A 16,117-nucleotide genomic window follows, 5' to 3' on the forward strand; every position below is an offset into this window, starting at 1 on the left:
ACGCCAATCCAAAGTGAGCTTATAACCCGTGACTGCTGCCATCCGTGTTTCTTGGCCACGATTAGGTGGCCGAGGAAGAGTGTCCTCTCCCCATGTTTGCACCTCTTGGTGGCGCAAAGCTTGGGCAGGTTACTCTGGAAATCCTGGGTTGCTCATGCGTCAGGATCCCCCCCTCGACCTTGCTGGTGAGGTCCAAAGGAGTGCGTAGCACGACGTTTGGTACCAGTTTGGCTGCAGGGTGTGCCGGGAATGTGCCGCTGTTCATCACAAAACCGCTTAAGGGACCCCACTCCTGATTTTCTGTAGGGGTTTACTCCCTTAGCCATTGACTCTCCCGAGACACTCACACGGCAGTGAGATTTGCCGGACTAGCGCTCAAAGATCCACGAGGACGGGCCCGCAACCCGCTTGCTATACTGCTTCCCGCAAACACATCTCTGCTCCCGCCACCATCGACACCGGGGCTGTCACAGAGATAATCCCCGCACGGTCCACCACCCCCCCCCCCACCACCGCCGTCTTTGAGTCATTCTTCACAACGCGATGTGATATTAAAATAAAAAAAATACCGAGTTGCCCATTTTCGCGAAATAAGTTTCCCTGAAGCTTGCGAGTGCATTTCGCATTTTTTATCCTCTTGCTTCTGTGCTTTGATGTACAGTACTTCCAGTGTGAATAAAGATCACTTCAGAGTTATCCAACTGCAGTCCACACATCATCATAATCCGTAGGTCTTACAACCACTGCAACTTCGAAATCTAAAGCACATAAGCTCATGCTGTCAGGCCATCCAGAAATCTGCATGACAAAGCACTACTTTAAAGGGTAATAGTGATAAAAAAAAACTTTAATTACTGCATCATTGCGAACGTTCATTTTTGTTATTTCATGAAGCAATTTGGCTGTACATAAATAAATATGAAGACAATTTTGTTTGCAAAGATATTCCTAATTGGACGGTACGATTATGATGGATCTTAAAGCATAGTGTCGCCAATTTGCGGCAAACTCTCTACACTTCTCTTCTCATCAGCAGAGCCACCCAGAGATTCCCGGAGGCCCGGGGCAGAATGCTGCGTGGGAGCCCCTTATCCCACCATCTGTAGTCCCCGCTTGCGGGGCCGCACGTACGTTGAACTTCTTTCGCGCCGTACGTAGCCAACCATGCTAATCGGAGGAGCCCTCTTTTGTGCGAGGGACCCAGGCGAACGGTTTGGGACGTGTGTGCGCGCTACCTTCCACGTGGCGGCGTTGTGCCGGAAGTACGCAAATCTCCGGGTGAACCAGTTGTAGATCTCATTGAGGGTGAGCTGCTTGTCCGGAGATTCTACGATGGCCTATGGAAAGACGGGGGCGGGGGGGGGGGGAGGCGGGAGGAGGAGGTAGAGGAGGAGTAGGGAGGAGGAGGAGGAGGGAAGAGCGAGGCGAGAAGGGAAAGGCAGGCGCGCGGCGCGCGTGCCGCGTTTTTACCTCTCAACGCCTTCGCCACGGCGCTCAACATCGCGCGAACGTAAAGGGCACATCAAAAATTCATAATCACTGTCTCATTATTACATTCCGGGGAGGCAGACTCGCACTTAATAACGGCGCCCGTAATGACCCGAGTGCATTTGAGAAGGCCCGGATAGAGCGAGCCATCACAACTCATTGTTTTTAAGTGTCTGCTTTTACCCACAAACGCGTTTCAAAGAGCAAAATTTGCATATGCGGGCGATACGCACCTGCCTGATTAGGGACGCGTACGTGAAGGGCGGCCGGACCTCGGCATTCTGGTAGAACTCCTGGTTCTGTGCGAGCTCTGTTGCGACAATCACATGCAGCGTGGCTGCGAAACACCATCCCGATTGTACACACAGAAACCGTGGCTGAGCACACAGGGCACAGGAGAACAGTCGTCGCGCGCACGCAGGAACCGCGGTGCTGCTCGCGCGTTCCGTGATGATGGGTCGTGACGACGAGACCCATTGTGTGTAAAGATGATGGTGATGATGAAGTCCATTGTATGTAAAGATGATGATGGTGACGGTGAGATCCATTCTATGCCAAGATGATTATGATGGTGGCGAGGATATCCATTGTTTCTAATCATGATGGTGGTGACGATGAAATCCCTTGTGTGGAAAGAATTTAAAAGTATGTCTTGATGGTCAACATAGTAACAGACTTTGATGATGATAATTAATTTATGGTTCCATTAAATGTTAGGTTTCCATGATTTTGATGTTTTATTCATTTTTCTCACCAATATATCTTATGATCGCAGTAATAGCCATTATATGATCGTCATGATTATGATGGAAAATGCAATTATATGATGACGATCGAGATTACATTTTGTTTTAAATCACTACACATTTTTAAACAGTATGAATCCCATTTCAATAAACCATTTGTTTAGAACTATACATTTTATCAGTAAAAAAAAATACTTCCACAGTATATACACATCAATTCGTAGCAAATGCTTAATATATATGTATGCATTTATGCGTGAACAAGGCAAATATTTCACTGACACGGTAAACAATGACAACAGCGCGTGTTTTCGTTCAAGATTTTTTTTTTACGAAAAAACATGCAAACGGCACGTTATCATTTCAAATGCCTAATTGCAACGCAACGTAATGTGACACGGTGTTTACAATTGCGCCTAATTAGCGCAAATAAATACGAGCGAGCGGGCACGTTGTTCGGCACGCGTTCTCATGCACGATGGCGCAGCCGACAGTGCCACATCGGAGGTGGTGCCCCCCCACCCCCTCTTGGCTTTGCGGTGCCGAGGGCAGTGGTTAAACCAATCGCCGTCGCCTTCGTGTGCGACACGGGGCGGTTAAACTGATCGCCGTCGTCTTCGTGCGCGACACGGGGCGGTTAAACCGATCGCCGTCGTCTTCGTGCGTGACACGGGGCGGTTAAACCGACTGCCGTCACCTTCGTGTGTGACACGGGGCGGTTAAACCGATCGCCGTCGTCTTCGTGCGCGACACGGGGCGGTTAAACCGATCGCCGTCGTCTTCGTGTGTGACACGGGGCGGTTAAACCGATTGCCGTCGTCTTCGTGGGCGACACGGGGCGGTTAAACCGATCGCCGTCGTCTTCGTGGGCGACACGGGGCGGTTAAACCGATCGCCGTCGCCTTCGTGCGTGACACGGGGTGGTTAAACCGATCGCCGTCGTCTTCGTGTGTGACACGGGGCGGTTAAACCGATCGCCGTCGTCTTCGTGTGTGACACGGGGCGGTTAAACCGATCGCCGTCGTCTTCGTGGGCGACACGGGGCGGTTAAACCGATCGCCGTCGCCTTCGTGAGCGACACGGGGTGGTTAAACCGATCGCCGTCGTCTTCGTGCGCGACACGGGGCGGTTAAACCGATCGCTGTCACCTTCCTGGGCGACACGGGGCGGTTGAACCGATCGCCGTCGTCTTCGTGTGCGACACGGGGTGGTTGAACCGATTGCCGTCGTCTTCGTGTGCGACACGGGGCGGTTGAACCGATCGCCGTCGCCTTCGTGGGCGACACGGGGCGGTTAAACCGATTGCCGTTGTCTTCGTGAGTGACACGGGGCGGTTAAACCGATTGCCGTCGTCTTCGTGAGTGACACGGGGCGGTTAAACCGATCGCTGTCGTCTTCGTGCGTGACACGGGGCGGTTAAACCGATTGCCGTCGTCTTCGTGAGCGACACGGGGCGGTAAAAGCGATCGCCGTGGCCGTGACTCGCCGCCGTCGTTTGTTCGTCTCCGAGCGAGAGCTCGAAACGGTGAACAGATTACGTCTCAAAGTGGCTTGGAAGGTTGACGCGAGCGAGCGCTCGTTGTTTGCGCGATGTTGCTCTTTTGTACGGTGGTCTTCTTCGGATCGATGCTGGATCAGTTGGCGCGAACCCTGGCCCGATGCTAAAGTCACCCCAGTATGCGCTTTGAATTCTCTCGCGTGCGGCTATGCGGTCGGACGTGGGACAACATCGTGCGTGTACCGTGTGTGTACTTTGTGTACTGTGTGTGTACCTTGTGTGTACCGTGTGTGTTGTGTGTGTACTGTGTGTGTACCTTGTGTGTACTGTGTGTATTGGGTGTGTACTGTGTGTGTACCGTGTGTGTACTGTGTGTGTACTTTGTGTATTGTGTGTGCGCTGTGTGTGTACCTTGTGTGTACCGTGTGTGTACTGTGTGTGTATTGTGTGTGTACTGTGTGTATACCGTGTGTGTACTGTGTGTGTACTTTGTGTATTGTGTGTGCGGTGTGTGTGTACTGTGTGTGTACCATGTGTGTACTGTGTGTATTGTGCGTGTACTGTGTGTACCGTGTGTGTACTGTTTGTGCACTTTGTGTATTGTGTGTGTGCTGTGTGTGTGCTGTGTGTGTACCTTGTGTGTACTGTGTGTATTGGGTGTGTACTGTGTGTGTACCGTGTGTGTACTGTGTGTGTACTGTGTGTATTGTGTGTGCGCTGTGTGTGTACTGTGTGTGCACTTTGTGTATTGTGTGTGCGCTGTGTGTGTACTGTGTGTGTACTTTGTGTATTGTGTGTGCGCTGTGTGTGTACTATGTGTGTACCATGTGTGTACTGTGTGTATTGTGTGTGTACTGTGTGTGTACCGTGTGTGTACTGTGTGTGTACTGTGTGTATTGTGTGTGCGCTGTGTGTGTACTGTGCGTGTACTGTGTGCATTACTCGGCAGACAGCTGTCTCCCCGTGCTCTTTCGCTTTGCGTGCCTTTGTTTTGGAACGCATCTACCGCATTGAGTGTGGGCAACCTAGGCATGAATATTAACACATTGGCATTCGTGACTGATGTGATATAGTGCAATTAACACATCAGCCGATACAATTATTCTCCGTTGTTACTACACCTTTCGAATGTTGCCAAATCATCTCAGAATCCGAATCTTAATTTATCGTGGAGAAATCCGATGAGCTATGAAGCTCTTTTTCACAAATCTGGAACGTCCCCATCCTCCCCACCCCGAGATCGAGTCAGACCTCGCAAGCTAAGCAGGGTTGAGCCTGTGTAGCGCTTGGATGGGCAACCACCAGGCACACAAATGGCAGGTGCAGGAGGTGCCGTGGGCAGTAGAGGGCAGTGAAGGAACATCCACCGTGTCTTCTGCACTGCCCTCTCTGCCAACCCGCACCCACCAGCGCGGTGAAGTATGCTCAGGGATGTTTGTTATACCACCACCAAAGCGCGTCGTGCTGGCATTAATAGGTGCTTGGTAACAACATTAATCCCAACACGTTTTATAAAGCAAAACGGGGGGGGGGGGGGGGGGAGTTTGAATTTGAGGTTTCCGCAGCTCTGATGAGAATGCATTGTCCAGCTGCGTCAGGGTGCCACTGTGAGGGACTTCATCGTTTGTTGCTTTCAGGTCGCCCTGTGCCGCTGTGCGACATCGCACACGCACACGCAGTCACGCACGAAGTTGGGCAAGGAGTACACGCACACAGTCACGCACGCACACGCAGTCACGCACGAACACAGCGGAGACACGAACAGGGAGTCGTACCTCTTTGTGTAATCTTCAGAAGTTATTTTTCCGTTTAGTTTCTTGTCCTTCTCCGGCACCTCCGATTAAACTGGGTGGCTACGTACGGCGCGACAGAAGTTCACCATACATACATACGGCAATCCGGTTGTGCGGTGCAATGGTTGGAGAACCACAGTGAAAAGAGTTTGCGTATGTACACACATACAAGTCATCTTTTCTTTTGTGCGCATCGAAATTTGGTGCTCTCCAACACAATGCTACGTCAATGCCAGAGAAAATCAGCTCCCAATGGTTGCCTTCAGCTTTTTCTTTTAATATCTCTCCCTCTTGGCTCCCGCGGACGGACGAGCGTTTTTATCGCGGCCCTCCACGGAGCTCCCGTCGGCAAGCACGTCGCAGCGGCGTGAGTGGCGGGCCAACAGCTCCGGCGGTATCGAGGTTAAGTGTGGTGGGATTCATTTGCAAGTGATGATGGTGGGGTGGGGGAGTGGAAAGAGGCCTTCACGCGTTCACACCTGTCTGGGTCTCCCGCGCTAGCGCGCGTTCGGGAACGAAAGCAGGAGAGGCGCCGGGGTAGCTCTGGTGGAGCCGGGCACAGGGTGGGTTACAGAGGCGACCGGAGATATTTTTCCACAAGCAGGTGCCACGGCTACCGCCATCGGGGGGGATCGTCGTAACCTTTGCTGGCTTTGCGATCGCAACCACCACCACCACCACCACCAAAATCTGCAGGATAATCATCAGTGGTGCAGCAGCAACAGAAGCGCTCTCACCTGATGACACGGGCAGGTTGTACTTGTCCGAGTGGCGCCGGCGAATGGGGCCCATGGCGTGCAGGCCGGGCGCGTGCAGCATGGGGGGGCCCGGCGGGAGCGCCGTGATGACGGACGTGGCGGTCGGGGTGCTGGCCGGGTGAGGCAGCATGCCCTGGGACGGAGACTCGGGGGTGCTCTTGGCCAGAGTGGCGCTCGACACCAGGTTCAGCTGCGGCAAAAACATCGCAAGGCGGGGGGCGTCATCGTTGCGCGCGTGCGTGAGAAACCCGAGCACGAGCTTGTGCCTCTCTTTTCCACTCACACCCCCGAGCCGTGCCAGCGTGGGTCAGGGAGCACGGCATTCGCTTTTCCACCGCGCAAGCCGTGGCGGGCAGCCGACGTCGAGACGCGTAAAGGTGACGCGGTGACGCTGCGTTCTGTGTTCTATTGACTGACGTCACACACAAGTTGCACGTGTCATTATCCCTGCCCCTAGCATGGCGAGATATTAACTACCTCGCCTGCTATGCAGGAGGTCTTGGATTAGATCCCGACGCCTGTATATTTGAAGTTTTCATATTCTCTTCGTGGTCGAGTAGATTTTTCTCCGGATCCTCCAGTTTTCCCTCCATTTTCAGAAACATGCGTTAAAGAAAATTTGGCTGCTAGAAATTGCCACGTGATAAGCCACTTCGTTGAGCCTTCATTTGTGGTCAGGTTGCTTCTGGAAAAGAGCTACATAGCTGAGTGGACCTTACCTGGTAAAATATTTGTTTAATTTAGATTATTTGAAATCATCGAAAAATGATCACAGAACCGATCCTGGGCTCTTAAAGTCGACTCACCCATAACTTGATATGTGGTTCAGTGTGTGAACATCATCCCCGGGCAGACAAAGGTGGAAGGTTACTGACAACTTCATATGCTCTGCGAGTGTAGGAGATGATGACCAAACTGTCTTATAAGGCAGGCTCGACTCTGCTGATGATGATACAATAAATGTCTAAACTGGTCCACAGTATGCTGCTACGTACTAAACCAATGCTTCAGAAAAAAAAATCACTCTCAGAAGGCCGTGTGGCTGATTGGATGCGTACAAAATGTACCTTTAGAGTTTTTTTTGGAGAGGGCCAGATGTAGGAAGGATGTATAAAGTCAATTGCTAAATGCATGTGGCCAGGTTCTATTCCCAGCCGTGAAAAGCATTCGTGCCACATGGCATCTGAAGTTGTCCGGGGACTCTCACCGATCGATTCTGGGGGTGAGTGGATGTGTAAAAGTGCATATGTTGAGCGAGTCTGTGAATGAGCAGTAGTGCAGTGGTTATGGACCCGGCGAGCCGAGTTCGATTCCCACTAACGATCAATAACAGTGGCAAATATTTGAACTGGTCCTGGGGCCTCCGCTAGGTGCTGGCCACCCACCCCCGAGTGTGCCCGTGCCGGCCTTCATAGGTACTCGCTAACAGCACTTGTCCTAACAGCCTGTTAAAGGCTATACAGGGGATCTTTGTTTTTGAATGTGAGTGTGTTTGAGGGTGTATTGAGTGTATGCATGCATGCATGCGAGTGCATATGTGAATGTGTACATAATAGGTGCTTAGTGCTGAAAGCACTTGGTGCCATGCTGTATAGGCTAACTGGAGGTCCATGTATATTGTCTCTATATATGTACTGTGTGTGTGTGAACAAATATAAACAATTGGGAACGTAGCACATGACCTATTACCCGCAAAGATCTGAGAAAGCTCAACAAAAATAACGTCAAGGGCACCAAACCATTTTTTAAAAATGTATTTATATGCGTTGCAGGGTCAGCGCACTGGACTTGCAATCCGGAGATCGCCGGCTCGATCTCCCGGCACGGCAGTTAGTCGATAGGCAAGCGGCCTTTCGACTAACTGCACGTTGACGATACAATACACACACGTAGTAGGATAAACATACAAAAACAATAATCACCCATTCGCACATGCGCGCAAGCGTGCGGGGAAATTAAGCGTGGCCAGCGACCAAAATCCCGGGAACCAACCAAGTTTTAGACGAAGATAAATAGAAAATGTGTACGGTTCCCAGAATGACTTTGGTGACACCACTCAGTGGTGGTGTTGCTAACAGGTTCTTAGCCAGCGGGCTCTCAGGGCTAATTCCAACAAGGGGCTGTCACAGGTAGGCCTTTGATTAGACGAGCGATGCTCGGCGGAAATCTAATGATCACTTGCGCCTCGCAAAGAGATTGCATCCCGGCGCGGGCTGCGCATGCGACATGCATTATTTAACTGTTTCACCCTACAGTCGACTTCATGAAGGCGTGAAATGAGGGCCCGTTGCTCATTCGTTTCACGGGGACGCTTCCCTCCGTAGCCCGCGCGGGCTACGACGCCGTCCGTCGCAAGAGGCCGGACTTTGCGAGCGGGAAAATAAATATAACAAATGCGATCGCGAGCACTTAAACACGAGGGCGTAATCAATTCACCGAAAATTGTCTGAAGAGGCATTCCGCTTCCGTGCGTGGGTTTGACGAAACGGGAAATTTGAACTCACGCCACAAGTATCGGGGGGGTTAATTTGACAAAAAAAATTAATGTCGGAATTGCCGCGCGGCTTTGGCCGCCCGTTCGAGTACGAGAGGGCCCCCTCCCCCCCCCGCACCTCCTGCAGAACGGGTGCCTTCTGAAATTCGCGAGTCGTGGGATTGAATTACCGCACTCCTCTGCAGTCCGTGGCACCTGCCGTACCGCGTCAAGGTGGGGTGGGGGCAACAGGCGGCGCAGCAGCGTCGCGCCGGGGGCTCCGATGCATCATCGTGCGCGAGCAGACGCCGGGGAGCGCAGAGGGCTTTGTTGTAATCTTTGCCGTCGGTTACGCCACGAACAAACATGTTTGTTCTTTCACGAGGCGCATTGTTTTGTTCTCCCGTTAATTCTTCTCGGGTTCGACGCGGCGAATGTAATTGATGCACGGACTTCCCGGCGGTCCGCCTTTGCGTGTCCACGAAAGCACATTGGCGAATCTTCGTTAATGTCTGCGGTCGTAGCGGTCTCGCGCACATGCCACCGTGGTGTAAGGTTTAGCCTCCGTGGACTATTCATCCAGAGGCTGTCGGTTCAATTCCATCTCCCGGGGTGGCAACCGGAATGGTTGGACAAGTTTATTATATCGCCCGGCCCGTGTCATGCCCAGCAGAATAAAGGGGTTCCACCACAGTCGACAGGTCATGTGCAGTGGAGGCAAAGTGTCGGTGTCGCTACCTCTTTCAAGAAGTCTGGCCAGCATAGTCGACGAATAGGCCCAATACACCCTCTAGCGCCTCCGATTAGCGCGGTCGGCTACGTACGGCGCGAAAGAAGTTCAACAAACGTGCAGAAGAGCTTGCCAGGGATGGATTCTAGGACCGCGTGGGTTTTCGCGGTAGGGTCCGCGTGGCTCTCTGCGATGTGTCACCGTGTCGAGTAACTTAGGCACGGTGTCCGACGTTTCTCACCGCGCGCTGGCTGGGAGCTTCTTTAGGAATTGAATATTCAGCTCGTTTGAAACAATGCGGTGGACGGTGCGGCCTCAGCTGACTGCAGAGGATCACGTGCGTGCAATCAGAAGTAATTAAAATGTAGAGAAAAGATGAAAATCATTTGATGCGTGTAGCTGTGAGCTCAACAATTGGAGGTGCATCGTTGCAGCCATAATAGGACGACTCAACCCTGTCATAGCAATGTGGAATCTCTACTGCCGGCTGCGATGTGCAGCCGTTTTGGTAGCAAACCCTTTTTTCATGTTTTAGGTCCCTTCTATATCGTGATTGTACCGAACGATTTAATCACAGCACAGAGCATGTCCACATGGGCTCTTTACCATGTGTTGTCAAACTCTCACTCCAATAGAAATGAGCAAACATTGACAAACTACTCTCATTGCAACCCGGGGCCTGGCCATCAAAAGGTTGCAGAACAATGAATTCGGTTTACTGACTCAGACCTTTGAGAAATTGAAATTTTTATTTGAGAATGCAACTTAAACGGTTACTTAAAAGATTACAACAAAGATTAAGGCTTGGCAAGTTTAAATAAATAAGCAGATTACCATTTATTCTTGGGTAATTCATTGCTTTCTATTGTAACTGACCTTTTCCCCACGCTGTAACGCATGGATTATTGCTGGTATACATTTGTGTTGTTCGTATGTGTTGCTGCGGTTAGCGGTCGTGCAGCGGTGAGCGCACTGCGCAACCAACCCAGCGATCCGGGTTCGATTCCCGCTCACGGTCAACAACAGTAACAGCGATTATCTGAACCGGTCCTGGGCCTCCCCTAGGTAAACTCAGCCTCAAATGAGTACCTGGTGTGGTGTGTAAACATCACCATTAGAGATACAAAGGCGGCCTGGCGTGGTACTGGCCACCTACCCGCTCGTGTGCTGTGCCGGCTTTAATAGGTGCTTGCTAACAGCACTTGCCCCAACAGTCTGTTGAAGCTATATGGGTGACCATTGTCTTCGTTCGTACGTACAGAGATATAAATGCTAAGGTCAATCCGGCACACAGCATCCCAGACCATTAGGACCCTGGAGGGCCCTCTCTCTTTCAAGAGGGTGGGGGGTGGGCATTTAGCGTACCCTTGACACAAACCAGACAGGGCAATAGACACAGGGCTCACCCACACTGTACCCCACCACGAGCTACACGCCGCCGTTGTGGTGGGGGGTGATTGGGAGGTAAATGCACGATGGCGAGTCTCATCATCGCCGTTCAGTCTGCGCGACGCGGTATATAACCGTACACACACGTTGGAAAATTAAAACCATTTTGAGAGCTGCGTTAAACAGAAACACGATGGCAAATCTGGCCGCATTTTTGCACGATAAGGAACGTCTTTGCAGCTGCGAGGCTTCAGCCGACTGGAAAAATTTGACGGCGACCTTTACCCCGTCATTAATTTCAAATGATGGATAATAACACGCGCGCACTCGCCGAGGAATTGCATTAATTATAAAATCATGACAGAATGCAGCTGTGGAGGAAAAGAGAGGCTCGGAGAAAAGAGGGAGGGAGAGAAAATGTGTGCGAGCGAGAGAGAGAGAGAGGAGAGAGAGAAAAAAAACGCAGACAGACAGAACGACATGGAGCTAGCTGACCCATGCTGCCAGGCTTAATTTCCAGTTAGGCGCATGCCGAGCGTATTGCTATTATACTGTCTCACGTCAGTAACCTGCGCTGTTAATTTTGCCGAGAAGCGGCAGCGGGCTATGAATGCTCCGAGTGTGAAAATGGGTTTGAACCGTTCGACACCATCCAGCTTCCTCCCCTCTCCGTGCCCCCCACTCACCACGGCCCCCCCTCCAACTCTCGGTGGCGTAACCCCACTCTCCTCCCAACACCTCCCCCCGCCACCTCCCCTTCCCGCACTCCATTACCCCCCTTGGCTTCGGGATCCCAAATGCGCACCCTCTGGGCCCTCTGGGCCGCCACCGTGGCGTTCATCACGCGGGAGCCGCGCGCGTCGTTATCAAATTATCAGCGCCAAAAATCCATCGAGGTATTATTGTCCGACCTCTCAGCAGACATTAGATAAGAATCGTTCAGCTGACAAAATATAAATAAATGAACTGGCGTTTTTTTATTTATTTGGAGGGGGGGTCTGAAACAGCGAGCGATGCAGCGTAGCGAGATAATTGTGGACTCAAAACAAAAAAAGGGCGGCTGTGATATTTGCTCGAGTTCTTGAGCGGCTTTGTTCTGCGCGGCACAGCGGCCGGCATTGCCTGATGGATGAATAGGATGGCGATGATTCACGATGACGATGATGATGCCGGCAATTACCTTGCTTAATGTGTGCACGTTGCATTTATTTCGCACACCGTACGTAGCCAACGGTGCTAATCGGAGGTGCGTTGGAAGGACAACAAACTAAACGCAAAAAGCAGTTCTAAAGAAATGAATTCTTCAATCTAGATTTTTTTTTTATCATGATGACGATAGGCGGATAGGATTTTTATCTGTCCCAATTTTTTTTACATTTCAACCGATCATTTAAAGCGACTGATTGTTGAAAAAGCGGAACGAAATATTTCCTTTGCAACAACAAAGAATGTGGCAAGAGAGACGACAGTGAAGACGGCGGTGATAACGACGGCGATCGTGAATTTAAACACCTGCGACAACCCGAGCACGAATCCAGCAATCGCAACCTTTGAATGGGGCACACGGAGACACGGGTTGGGCTGGAGACTATCACTCCAGGCATGGGCGCCACGGTGGCTAGGAAATGTTAATGACATTGCCTGGTATACAGGAGAGCGTGGGTTCGATCCCGACCCTATGTATATTTGGAGTCTGCGTGTTTCTCTCCCCGTGTTCGTGTAGATATTTCTCTGGGTCCTCCGGATTTTCCCTCCACATTTAGAATCAACGTCACGCGTTTTGAATATTCGGCTGCTAGAAATGTCTACGTGATAAGCCACTTCGTTGAGCTACCATTTGTGGCCAAGTCGCTTCTGAAAAAGAGCTACACAGCTCAGTGGGCCTTACCTGGTAATGAAAAAGTGTTTATAGTTGTTTTGTTATAGTTTACGGTTATCCACAATCACCCACGAGAGTTTCAGCGCGGTCCCCTGCTCTCCATCATCCCTGCGAGAGGGTTGGTCCCCGTAACGTTGTCCCCCCTCACACCCCCCCTCCCCCACCCACCCACGTGAAATGCAGACGTTACCTCAGGCGGGGGTTGGAAGCGCCCCTTGACACGGTTCCGGTTGGAGGAAATCGCCCGCCCGCGATTCGAGGTGCGGCCACGTTCTCGTAATTAGCGGCGGAAAGCTTCCAGCTCGCTCGGGGCTGAACCTCGCCATTACCGTGATTCAGATTTCATTCTGTCTCTCTCTCCTCGCCCACCCCCGGAAAAAAGGTGTACCCATAAAGTGTATTTAAATAAAGAATGAAAGGCTCTTTTATTCGCTGTTCACGCCATCAAAACGTGAAATGCTTTAAATGATGAAAAGTAACTACTTTTTTTAGTTGTTTTACTTTTCCGAAACCACGGAGATCAAACTTGTGAAAAGTGAGTGTGTTTTCACTTTTTTCGAGCGGGGCCCTTTCCTTTGGTAAATTCCATGCAGCCGGTTTTGAGCGAAGAACACCATTATTCTATATCTGTAGATTTAATAATGATTCTTATCCAGCCGTGGCATGGCCACAAGGTAAGGTTTAATGAAGTACTGTGCCTCCAGTTAATGGCATAATATAACTCGGGTTGCAGCCATGCCATGTGTTCATATAGTGATAGTGCTAAGGGTACATTGATGGATCTTCAGAGCTCATTTCACCTTGGTAATAAATTCCCACTATTAATATTCATCAAATGCAAGGCTGTCTCAGCTTAGAGCCTTTGAATATGAGGACATAAATCAGGAGTATAGCATCAATTATGTTCGAATTTTTCTGCCCTATATTGCCCACTAAAAAAGTCATTTCAAAACTGCTTTCTGTAATCAGATTACAGTCCTGGCGAAAGGCGGGGGGGGGGTGGCCGTTTGTCTGGGTAGGGGCGCTTCTAAAGGCGGTTTAGGAAATACATAAATGGCAGCACCTCTTTAATTTACAATTGAACAAAATGGCTATTACATGCTGAAGGCATTTTAGTTGTTCTGTAATTACTCGAGGCTAGCATTTTGAGAAACTATAATAATAATAATAAAGTGTCCCTGTACGCTGAAGCCAACTTGGGTGGTTAGTAGCACAGTGGCGGACATTCCACATTCCTTTGGCAGGAGCCGATGTCTCGATAGCACGGCCAGCTGTTTGATTCCCTACAAGGGAGGACGGTACTTATTTTATTGGCACCTCAGGGCATGATGGCCTCAGTCAACCTCCGACTGTAATTGATATTTTAATTGTGAAATGCCACAGAGCCACATGGACGGATTATATTCAAGAGTCCATAATTTTTTGAAATGGGCCTCAATACTAATTTTTAAGAGTCCTGCTTGGAATGCATTTATAATGCATTTATTCATGATTTTTTTTTGCATTTTTCAGAAAATTGAGGGTACACTTGTGAAGCAACACAAGTCAATCAATCAAACTGTATTCATTTAAAGGCGCCTTTCTTGAAACCAAGGCCCCTGTTCATGAATTCTAGCAATATGACACTCCAACGGCGCACAGATAAAAGGGCAAACTACTTGCTGTACCCCCTCCTGTTACAAGCACTTCATTACCTTGTTAGTGGGAGTCTTGTGTGTTAGAACAGCTGCGATAAACACAATTATAAGAGAATATTTCTTAGCAAGTCTTTAACCTGAAGATTCTTACCCAGACAGTTCCAGAATGTTTTATAATTTACTCTGTCGTGCCATTAGGAGGGTGTTTTTATTTAATCGGCTGCTTTTTCATAACAGTGCGTTCGCTATATAATGGCCGTGTGGTAAAAACACAACACCACACAGGCATGGACGAGTTTAGTTGTGCATTCACGCCACTGACAGTGACATCTAATTATCATCACTCGTGTCGAATTGTATTGTTACTTACACCTGTGCACATTAACCTCATTGGTCATTTGATGGAAAATAAATTAAGACATCAAATAAACAAACATGTAACCTGTGATGCAATTTAGTTTCACCTGCAAATAGTCAAGGCAGACCATAGTTCCCTGTTCATGTGTAAGCATGCGTGTGTCAGTTCACCCACTGGAGTGGTAGTGTAGTGGGCAGCGCAGTGCGTTACAGGGCCTGCAACCCAAGTTCCATTTCTGCTCATGGCCAACGAATATATGAAGTGGACCTAGGCCTCCCCTGGGTCGACTCAGCCTCAAATGAGTACCTGGTGCATAACCATCAGTAGTGTGGAGACAAAGGTGGCCTGGCTTGGTCCTGCTTACCCACCGCCCTCATAGGTGCTGCTCATAGACAAAGACCCTCCTTATAGCTTTCCAAAAGTCTGTTGGAGCAAGGTGTGGGTGCCCAGCACCACGCCAGGCTGCCTGCCTCTCCCTCGTGGCGATATTTGACAAATGCCCCTCACAATTTCACAGTGACTGGTGTTCTGGGTAATAACCTTAGTGATCACTCCTTCATTTTTGGGGTGAGATCATCAGCCAGACCCAAAGCCCCCCCTAAATTGGTTGAGAAGTACTCAATGAGACACTTCAGCACTCAGGCATTTACTAATGATGTGCTTCACTCGGATATTGACAAGGTCTGTGATATCCCCAACCTGACTACGGCTTGGGAGACTTTCAGGTACACGTTTCTCCAAATTCTTAACAAACATGCTCCATTGGTTAGATTTCAAACTAAAGGCAACCGCCCACCATGGTTTGATCCTTTGATTACTAAGTTCATGAAAACTAGTGACAAGGCTTGGGCATGTGCTCAAAAAAGTAATTTGGTCAATGACTGGCTCGAATACAGGATTTTAAGGAATAGATGCGTCACTCTCCTGGAATCACATGGAAATGCCAGGATTTTCTGGAAAACAATAAAATGTATCGAAAAGGCATCCAAAACAGATAATCTGCCCTTTGAGCTTAACCGAAATGGGGAATATTTTTCAGATCCCCAAAAAATAGTTGACAATTTTAACCTTCATTTTTCTGAAGCTGGTAACCTTTTTGATAATGTATTGGGAGTCACCCCTGCTCATGCAAAATTCCTACACCCCTGTCCAAACATTTAGTTTCTAGCCAATCCACGAAAGTAATGTTCTGAAACAACTGTCCTACCTCAAAGGGTCCTCCTTTACCAGAGCAGATAGTATTCCCGTCTTTGCTCTACTAACTGTTGGCCACCTAATATACAAACCTATAGCCCATATTTTCAACCTGTCCATCAAAGAAGCATCAATTCCTCTAGAATGGAAACATTCCTATGTTCGTCCACTTCA

The 16,117-nt window shown here is 49.7% G+C and overlaps 1 protein-coding gene across 8 annotated transcripts in view; it reads right to left on the reverse strand.

Moving 5' to 3' along the window:
• The window catches only part of LOC144730017 (forkhead box protein P1-like), a 401,316-nt gene that overhangs the window by 53,813 nt on the left and 331,386 nt on the right, over nt 1–16,117 (reverse strand). For all 8 annotated transcript variants that reach the window (XM_078610465.1, XM_078610470.1, XM_078610471.1 and 5 more), the window contains 3 exons: nt 6,263–6,473; nt 1,722–1,825; nt 1,236–1,337 (listed from right to left, as the gene is read on the reverse strand). In XM_078610465.1, coding sequence (XP_078466591.1) covers nt 1,236–1,337; nt 1,722–1,825; nt 6,263–6,473 — 417 coding nt within the window. The remainder of the gene's footprint in view (nt 1–1,235; nt 1,338–1,721; nt 1,826–6,262; nt 6,474–16,117) is intronic.

The sequence above is a fragment of the Lampetra planeri genome, chromosome 34 (assembly GCF_965212315.1).
Source record: "Lampetra planeri chromosome 34, kcLamPlan1.2.h2, whole genome shotgun sequence".
NCBI classification, from domain to species: domain Eukaryota; kingdom Metazoa; phylum Chordata; class Hyperoartia; order Petromyzontiformes; family Petromyzontidae; genus Lampetra; species Lampetra planeri.